At 42.2% G+C, this 10,524-nt stretch overlaps 1 protein-coding gene across 1 annotated transcript; it reads left to right on the top strand.

The window, feature by feature from the left end:
• The first annotated feature begins 4,464 nt into the window (after nt 1-4,464).
• LOC149286314 (general transcription factor II-I repeat domain-containing protein 2A-like) lies at nt 4,465-5,376 on the top strand. Its single transcript, XM_089494227.1, has one exon. The coding sequence runs from the start codon at nt 4,465-4,467 to the stop codon at nt 5,374-5,376; it is 912 nt and encodes a 303-aa protein (XP_089350353.1).
• Nucleotides 5,377-10,524: the final 5,148 nt, after the last annotated feature.

The following is a 10,524-nucleotide window of genomic DNA, read 5'->3' as shown; positions in this document are numbered from 1 at the left end:
AGTTCTATATATGCTGTGTTGGACTCATGGTCAAGTGTGAATCGTTTGACATTCTAAAACACCTAGTCATCAGTACCTTTATCCTTTCTGTATCTGAGACAACAGGTAAAGTCTGTGGCCCTGAAACATCAAAATATGAAACATTAAAGCTATACATTTGTCATTGCATCAAGACTAGGAATTTTGATATTATTGATAAATACATGAAGAATTCTGATGACCTTGAAATACTTAGTGATGTTCAAGAAAAAAACTATTCCGAGCCACTGTCTGGTTGGCTAAATTACACCGTTCAGGAAGTCTAGAACAAGGGAACCAACCTAACCCTTACTTTTGTCCAAACTTTTCTCAGAAACTAGTCCATCTTTTTTAAAAAAAATCCAATTTGGACATCTGTAATGCAACCAGTTTTTCATTCACCAAATAAAACAGCCTCTTATGCATCTGTTGAGGGAGATTTGGGCCTTCTGAAGAACTCCATTATTCAACTTAAAAAAATGTGTTGCATGCACTTTATTAGTTCTTTGTGAAGGTTTGAAAATAGCAGCTGTTGTACATGTTCCAGAAATGATCAGTACAACAACAGTACAGAGGGAAGATGACTTTAATGAAACTGACAGACACCCTATGTCAGGCATCACCCAGAGTCCCACAGACCGCAAGGCGTGGCCACCCCTTTAACAGGCCTGGCTGGACTTAAACTGTCATTACCTAGTTCTGGTTTGGGCTGAACCCCGCCTCTCTCACCTGGCCTCGTCATCAGCCTTTAAAAGATCAGCCTCACCTCCAGCCCAGTATCTGGTTGTTGTTGTTTTTGCTTCTGGATGTGCTGTGATTATATGCCTGATTTCCTGGACTTTGACCTCTGCTTTGATACACCGTTTGTGAACCCTGTCTGCCGGCCATGACCTCTGCTTACGTTTGACTCTGCTTCTGGATATCCCCTGTCTGTACTGCGTACCTGTTTTGCCCCCGGGCACTCTCTTACTGCTCTCGTGATTTCTGCATACTGTAACTCTGAGCAGGGTGTGCGCCATCTCCTGCAACTGGGCTCCAGCTCCTGGTAAGTCCTGACACTCTACTGCCTCTTAAAAAAATCAGTTAAACAAAAGAGTGTTTCAGAACCTTTATTCCATTATTAAGGGAAGGATAGAAAAAGCAGGAAGGGTGGTGGGGTATGCTTTTATGTCAACAATGAGCTAAAGTCAAATATTAAGCAAGTAAAATGTGACAAGGAAGCTTTATGGGTAGATATCAACTTGGGGTAAAGAAAAGGAAATCGACTACTGGTAGGCATATGTTATAAACCACCTAATGTTAATACTGATGAGGAAGAACAGCTGTTAAAGCAAATTGAGAAAGCTGCACATTTGGGTAACACGTTAATTATTGGAGATAATTACCCGTACATAAATTGGGATAGAGGGACTAGTAGTCCTGCAAGAGGATTCAGGTTTTTGAACCTGTTAAATGACACCTTCATGTCACGATTGGTAAAAGCACCAACTAGAAAGGATTCTTGTCTGGATCTTGTTAAAACAAACAATGTTGATCTATTGTAAAACATTCAAGTAGGGGAGCACCTGGGTTATAGTGATCACAATATGGTGTCTTTTGAAATTGCCCATGGGGAATACTAAAACATATAATTTTAAAAAGACCAATTTTAAAAAGATAAGGGCAGCTTTACAACTTATTGACTGGCATAAACTCTTTTGTGAAAAAACACTGAGGAACACTATCTTCAAACAAATATTAGAAAGGTACACTTCTCAATATGTACCATTGGGTAATAAATATAAAAGAAACGGATTGAAACCAATGTGGCTTAGCAGGGAAGTAAACCAAGAATTTAAAAATAAAGAAAAGGGATTTTAAAGCATTTAAATCAGAACTATCAGAGGCATCCTAAAAAAGATATAAGGAAGCCAATAATGTAAGCAAAAAGGTGATTAGATGGGCTAAACTAGAAAATCAGAAAGTAATAGCCAAAGAGAGCAAAACTAACCCCAAAAAATTACATAAAAAAAAAAAGAAAGTATAGGTACACTGAAAACAGAGATAGGTGTGTTAGTCAACGAGGGCCAGGAAAAAGAAACGTTAAATAACTATTTTTCCTCAGTATATATTAAGGAGGAACCTATGGCAATGGATATGCAAATGATTACTGCAAAAAAGCAAATTGTGATTGGATGACTCAGGACAAGGTGATGCAGCAACTAAAGAAATTAATGTCACCAAAGCTCCGGGGCCTGACGGTATTCACCCAAGAGTACTTAAGGAGCTAAGTGTGGAATAAGTGGACCTCTGTTTTTAATCTTCCGGGATTTTTTTCTTTCAGGAATCATACCAGAGAATTGGAGGAAGGCAGATGTCGTTCCTATATTCAAAAAGGGTTCAAACTCTTTGCCTGGAAATTATAGACCTGTGAGCTTAATTTATGTGGCTGAGAAAGTATTTGAAGGGTTATATATCAAACATGGTTTACACACTATGGGCAGTTATGCATTTTCAAAGAGGCCATTACATTTCATGTTGTAGAAGAAAAGACGAATTTTGGGTGGTACGGTGAGCACTGTAAAAACTGTTGACCCAAACAAAGTATGTGGATGGTATATGTTAAGGTGTAGCTTTTCTGATAACATAACAGATGTAACAAATGATCTAAGACAGGGGTCGGGGTACAAATGAGCAGCATGCGGGCTGCCTACTGCTCATCCTGCAATGGGAAGCCGAGGTAAGAATCTCTATGGCTCTTTGCCGCGGAACCTCCAACATAGCATAGATCGCAAATGCGACCTGGAGTTCCGCCTGCAGCTCTGCTCTCACCTCGGCTCCTGATCCAGCCCTCCCACTCTGCCAGCCGCATCCTCTGCCTGGCTGAAATATTTGGAGGTCACAGAGGGGCAGAGCAAATCTGTGTGAGGCTTCTTCTTTGCGTGAGCCAATCAGAAGCTGCAGTGTGCATAGGGGTCACTGCTGGCTGTCTCACACGATTGGTGATTACCTCTGTGTGCCACTACTTCTATGTCAGGTACATTACATAACTTAATAAAAAATTAGAATTTACATGTATTTACCTGCTGCTAGTGCCACTGTTCTAGTCACATAGACCTGCTCATCAGGACATATAGGGATTGTCCCCAAGAGCTTGCAATCTAAGTCAAGTTATCATTTCCTAAATAATTTAAGTAAATATTATAAACAAATGCTAGCTTGAGTTAAATTGCAAACTCTTGGAGCCATTCCTGCAGTGATTGCAATCTGTGAGAGACCAGAAGAGATTACATATAACGTGTAACCAGTAGACTACACATCCGGCATAACCCCCCTAAAAAAACACAGAATTCACTATGCAACCACCCACGCACAACAGCTATCACCCCCACACACATCTCAATCAGCCACACAATACACAGCCATTCCACATAACTTCACACACAGTCACTTTTACAGTAGTAAGCTCTGTGATGCACTCTGCACCACAATACTGAGTTGTATTGCTGTGGAGCTCTGTGATGAAATGATGCACTCACTTTGATGTACTTTAATGTGAGTTCTATCTCTGAGGAGCTCTGTGATATGTTCATACACTACATATTACTGTGAGTTTTATTACTATTGAGCTCTGTGATACATTCATACACTCTGTACATACATGAACGTTTTATTGTTATGGGGCTCTGGTGAATTGATGCACTCACTTTGATGTACTTTAATAACTCTGAGCAGCTCATTTGCTCTGTACATAAGTATGAGTCCTGTAATAAACTTAAATTCTGTAAATTACTATGTGGCTTTACACCAAAACAGGAGTAGCAGACAGTGGGAGGCTAAGAGTTTCAACTGAGTGCTCTCAGTCAATCACTGTCCTAATGTGAGGGAAATTGCACAGATAGATCAGCTACGATATTGCAGTGCTGGACCAGTCTACCTGACAAATGCATTTGTTTGAAGAAAGTTGCATTTGCGTTGCTTTCAGCCTTTGGATCAACATACCTTATTTTCCAGCGTATAAGACGACTTTTTAACCCATGAAAATCTTCTCAAAAGTCGGGGGTCGTCTTACCGAGCCGGACTGTAGAATCTGCAGCAACAGCCCAGAAAAACACGCCTCTTTTACCCGTCTGGCCCGCCCTTGTATCCTATTACCTCCTTCTCTGCCTCTCAGATCCCGCACATGCGCACCTGCGCCACTTCACTGCAGTCCTCAGGATGACAACAACCAGCCAATCACCGGTAAGGTACATCGCTTGCCGTGATTGGCTGGTTGTTTACAACTTTAAGTTTGAAACTGGCTTCCTATTTCTTTTTTCTTGCTGGTGGAGCCATGATGGGGTCTTGACTGTTGGACATGTGTATACTGTACTGTATGTACTGGTGCTGTACTGTATGAACTGGTACAGATACTGGTGCTGTACTGTATGTACCCAGTATACAACAACCAGCCAATCACAGCAAGCGATGTACCTTACCAGTGATTGGCTGGCTGTTGTATACTGGGTACATACAGTACAGCACCAGTATATTCAGCATATTCAAGTAATTGGAGCAAAGAATAAAGCTACTGAATGTAGTTATAAAATTGCTCAGTGTGTAGCAAGAAAAGGGAAACCCTTCACAGATGGTGAATATATTAAAGAAGCCTTTATAAATGGTGCTGAAGTTTTAGTTTCTGCAAGAACAATAGAAAGACGAGTGACCGAAATGACGGACAATATACAAGACAAGCAGAGAAGAAGTTTAAAAGATGCTATTGTCTTCAGAGTCGCTGTGGATGAAAGGGTAGATGTAAATGACATGGCTCGTCTTGCAGTAGTTGCTCGCTACTGCGAAAATTATCACATTTATGAAGAATTATGTTGTCTCAAATCACTCGAAGGATCAAAGGGAGAGGACATTGTGTCTGCATTTGCAGATTATTTTGAAAAACAGATCATAGATATAGATAAAATATTCTGTATTACTACAGATGGTGCCCCAGCTATGGTTGGAAAAAACAAAGGATTTGTAAAACTTCTCCAAGAACGCATGGGTTGTCCAATACTGAACTTTCACTGTATAATTCATCCAGAGAATTTGTGTGCAAAAATCTCATCTTCATCCTTGAACTTTGTGATGGAAACAGTTGTGAAAATTGTAAATTTTATAATTAGCCGCTCTTCATTAACCCACAGACAGTTCAGGTCCTTACTGGAGGAACTGGAGAGTTTGTATTCAGATCTCCCTCTGTACAATAATGTTCGTTGGCTCAGCCGGGGCAAGGTATTGAACAGATTTGTAGCATGCCTGGAGGAGATCAAGAGTTTCACCAGTGAAAAAGGTTATAATTTCCCAGAACTAAGTGATATCAACTGGCTCCACACACCTGAATGACCTGAATTTACAATTGCAGGGAAAAATTCATCTTTACGAATACTGGAAAGGATTCATGGAAAAACAGAATGTCTACTGTTGTGATATCACTATTTTCCCAGTGTAAAAGCACATTCAGCCAACTTTTCCAGTCACCTTGGAAGAATTGCAGAAGTACATTGAGGCGCTGACAAAACAATTCACAGAACGATGTCAAGATTTTCAGATCCATGGGCCAACATTTTCTTTCCGTATCAAGCCCAACTTAATTGAATCCATCCAATTTAATCTAACATATAATTTGTATTTGTTATCATTAATAACATATTTACTTTCTCAACCATTTGCTCCTCTTTTAAATTATTGCCTGCACACCAAGGGACTTGAAGGTTTTACTTTGGCACACCACTAAACACTCTCTATAAGCCATTAGCCCAGACCTCTGATGAAGCTCTGAAGAGCGAAAACATCTCAGGGGGGCTATTCGTCTGAGTTTTTAATAAGCCTGTGTCACTGGTCATAATTCAATTATTTCTGTTGTTAGGACTGCAGCCATCAACAGTATATATGATCTGATATTATTAGTGTTATACAACTGTGGGCATATGCCCTCATGTTACAGTGACGTATACCTTTTCATGGTAGGACTGGTGACACTGGTGTTTTTAAAATCTTTTTTTGGTTATACCTTTTAACAAACATATTAATAAAAGTTATGTTTTAGGGTAGGGTTATAATAGGGGTATTTTTGATCCCGGGAACGGGATTGGTTTGTTTTTAGTTCTCTATAAAGTTAATCTAAGGTCATTCATAGACCATATACACATAACTGCAATCAACATGCTACAATGATATGCAAATGTAACCCACACCTTAATTGAGCCACATTTGGTTCACCTACAACAAAACAATGTTTCTCTGATTTTCCAAATGAAATGATATGATTTGTAAACTATGGGCATTTATAATGCACGTTCAAGATGTTTCATGTTTCCATGTTTATACAACATGTATTCTCACCCTCCGCACACAAAATAGGATTGTGTATACTGCCCCTTATGTGACAGATCTAATGAAAAAAATAGTTGATATTACTGGATTTAACAAATATCTACCAAAATCAATAAAAACTAAATTTCAGTTTCCAATTTCATTAACCCCTTCAAGACCGGGATGTACCTGGTACTTCCGGGTCAAAGGTCAACGGCAGACCGGGACGTACCAGGTACGTCATTGATGATGCACGATCCCAGCGTCGCTATGGACGCTGGGATCGCGAGGGGCGACTGCTACTGACCGCTGGGTGTCCCCAGCGATCCGTAGCAGCCACTCCCCCTCAATTCCGTGCACGTGATCGCTTTGCAGCGAATCACGAGCACGGAATTTAAATATTTAAAAAAAAAACTGCGGTCTTCAAGGGAAGATGCAGTTTGCCAATGCCGGTCCTGAAGGGGTTAAATATGCAATATCTCAGTAATGAGACTAGATCTAACAAAAATCACTATGAATACTGCATTTGATGAACTGGCCATACGTTTGAAAAGTTTCCTATGTTGTTTAATAAGACCTTTAATAAGAACATAGAACAACCTGGGGATTTCATCTTTACAACTACAACAGCATCTGGGCACCCTTATCTGGAGATAATGTCACCCTGGTTTTTCATACTGTGTTCAATTTTACCCTACATTGTACAAGATTATATGATTTTTTTTGGCTCACGGCTTATGGAGCAAACACTAATAGATTGTGAGAGCTGTGAAGAAGAAAAATGATCCTGCATAGGCAAAGGTAAATGTTTGCACATTGTAAGCTTGTTTGAGCAGGGCTCTTCTCACCTTTTGTTTCTATAAATCAAAGTGTTATATTATATACTGCATTACTTGTTATGTCCTGATCACTCATTGTACAGCACTGCTGAATATGCTGGCCCTATATAAAACAATAAGTTTTACTCATTCCATAAATATATATAATACATATATATTTCATTATCAAATTTAGTTACATTTCGTTTTATTGCAAAGGGTTTGCAAATTAGGTTGCATTTATTAGTCCAATAAATAGTATACAATGCATTTAGGTGGGTTTTTTTCCAAAGAAGTGTAACTCCACACAATATATGTGGAACTTGAATATTTTCATATTTTCTTAATAACGTGTTGATTTAAAAAAATTGCAGCACAATTACGTTAATGTTAATACGCTATATGTTAATTCTTGTTGCAGTCTCAGAAAATGGAGAAAAGACATGAGTACTACACTATTTAAATGATAATCATCCTAAAAATACACAAATAAGGGTATCAATTGTATATAAATTGATAATTTTAGTTGATAAGCTAATAAAATTCTAGTTAGGTGTTCATAAAACTTATGATCTCAAAAGATCTTTCCAGTGGCCAGGATATAGATCCACCCTAGACACATACGTCTTCGCTTGCGACAAACGTGCCAGAAACAAAATAACACATACATAAATAACCATCAGGCTTACTGATGAGGTTGGACAATCTAGGAAAACCATGGAAGGCCCTTTCCTGGATTTTATAGTGAATTTCCTTGATCTGATGAAAAACAATAGCTTTATAGGCCCATACCCTATATCTTCCCAGATCAACAATTCAATTTACTGTCTTACCCTACCTGAATATATCAAAATTCACCCAGTTTTCCATACTTTTGCTGATCCTTCACTGCTGCCATCTGTTGTCCCGCCCGCCATCTGGTGACAAAACAGCATTATTGCAGAACTTTATTCTGCACTATTTATTCTACTTGTTACCAACACCATCTTGTGGCTAAGCAGCACTACTACAGCACCTTGTATGAATGGTAACAAACTTTTTGAAATCATTCAAATATTTATCTGCATAGAGTTCCACAAGACTTAGTTATTATCATCAAGTCTGCTAACATATATGACAAAATCTGCTGGCTCCACATTTGGAAAAGCTAACGTAAATGTATATTACTTCAATGAGAATGACCTTAAGATCCCCGAAAAGAGATCCCACTTGCCAGATGGTACATATAATGTCCAGGGTGCGCTCTTTCCAAGAGGGCTTCAATATTTGGGGGGCTCAATGTTACGTTAGATCCTAAAGGTGACACGTCTACATCAGAATCAGGAAACAAAGCCGAGGTCGATGCAAGCAGCGTAGGAGCAAATGTCAGGAACAATAGCCGAGGTCTACTACACGAAAATCAGGAAGCGTAGATACAGGAACCACTAACGTAGAATGAACACACACCCACAAGACAAGATCTGCCTGTGTTACCTCCACGAGCGATGCGGAGGTGCCTCACAAGCAGAAGAGGGTGGTAAGCCCCTCCGTGCACGGAGAGGATGCGCGAGCGCCACCCCGGGAGAGCCCCCAACCAAAGACGGGACGCTGTAGGTGTAACACAACCCCCCTTCCAGGAGCGCGCCCCCGAGCGCGCCACGGCGGGACAGGTAGGTGTAACACAACCCCCCCTCCAGGAGCGCGCCCCAAGCGCGAAGGACCAGGACGGTGCTAATAGCGAGAATGGAAACAAGAGACATGGGGGGGCGTGAACGGCACGGGCAGGAAGCCAGGAACGCTCCTCCAGACCATACCCCTTCCAGTCGATCAAATATTGGAGGGAGCCACGGTGCCAGCGGGAATCGAGCGCCCAGTAGACGACGTCCAGAGCCACGAGGAGCATAAGGACAGGAGCAGGAGGCTAAAGGGACCTGGTATAGCGGTTAGTGACATAGGGCTTCAGGAGAGACACGTGGAACGTGTTGGGGATCCGCATAGAGGGAGGCAGTGCCAGGGACACAGCGACCTCATTGACCCGTTTGAAAATGCGGAAAGGCCCAAGGAATCGAGGACCCAGGGATCTACAGGGTTGGCGAGGCTCTATGTGTCTCGAGGATAACCAAACCAGGTCACCTACCCTGTATCAAGGCGACGGAGCATTACCTTTATCGGCCACAGTCTTACTGTGAACCTGGGCCTTAGCCAGTTGGGCACCGAGAGCCCTCCAATGGGTACGCAAGTTTGAAACCGTTTCCTCAACTGCCGGAATACCGACACTACGGGAAGTGGAGGGAGGTGGTAAGACCACAGGGTGGCAGCATAAGCAGCATAGAAGGGCGAGCAGCGCAAGGATTTGTGCAAGGCGTTGTTGTATGCCAATTCAGCTAAGGGCAATAGGGTGGACCAGTTGTCTTGTCTGTCGTTGACATACACGCGCAGATATTGTTTCAGGGTTTGGTTGGTGCGTTCTGTTTGACCGTTGGACTGTGGATGATATTGACTGTTGGACTGTGGATGATATGCGGACGACAGATGTGTACGGATTCCTAGCTTGTGGCAAAGAGTCCTCCAGTACCGGGATATAAACTGAGGACCTCTATCCGACACTAAGTGGAGGGGCATCCGCTTTGATGTTTTTTAAACCGGGTTGAGAGGTAATGAGATAGTTGAAGCAGGTGAAGAATAATGCCCATCTGGTTTGGAGAGGGTTTAGACGTTGTGCCGCCTCAATGTATTGCAGGTTTTTGTGGCTGCTTTTGTCTTTCTCCAGCTGTCTTTCTTGTATGCGCTTGTCCACGCGTAAACAGAGGGCAATGAATCCCTCTAGGTCAGATGGGGGGTCATGGTACAGAAGAGCATCTTTAATTTTGTCATTGAGTCCCTTCCTGTAGGCTGCTCTCAGGGCGCCCTGATCCCATTGGAGTTCGCAAGCCAGCGAACTGGGCGTTCTTCGGGACTGGAATCCCGGGATACAAAAGGTGGCCAAGCGGGGGACGTGACCACCAAAGACCGTATCAATTCTGTCATAGTGTCCAGTTTACCAGCCAAGGACTGTAGCTGTGTGGAATGGGATGTGAGGAGCTAGTCTTGCAGGTCTTGGCGGGAGAGTACGTTGGCCATTTCTGCGGGGTCCATAGTATGACCCGTGCAATGTGTTATGCAAACCCGAGCTGTCACTGTGAGGTAGGCATGCCGTGCCGCCGCGCACGCCCCTCCGTGCACGTGGCACGCGCACGGGCAGCACCCCGGGAGGGACGGGACGCCGCGGACAGGTAGGTGCAACAGCAGGCAAGTTACGATTGATCACGGCCACCAGATCTCTTTTGACAGATTTCTTCACGGATAATTAGACTTCGGTCACTCCAGACTTATGGTATAGGAG

This window comes from Sceloporus occidentalis, unplaced genomic scaffold, assembly GCF_023333645.1.
Source record: "Sceloporus occidentalis isolate IW3139 unplaced genomic scaffold, rSceOcc1.0.p SCAF_70, whole genome shotgun sequence".
Lineage (NCBI taxonomy): Eukaryota > Metazoa > Chordata > Lepidosauria > Squamata > Phrynosomatidae > Sceloporus > Sceloporus occidentalis.
The sequence above is the reverse complement of the archived record's forward strand: the minus strand, read 5'-3'. Positions and strand labels throughout refer to the sequence as shown.

Coding starts and splice junctions, on each gene's coding strand:
- LOC149286314 (XM_089494227.1), top strand. CDS start 4,465: ATGTACCTTACCAGTGATTGGCTGGCTGTTGTATACTGGGTACATACA.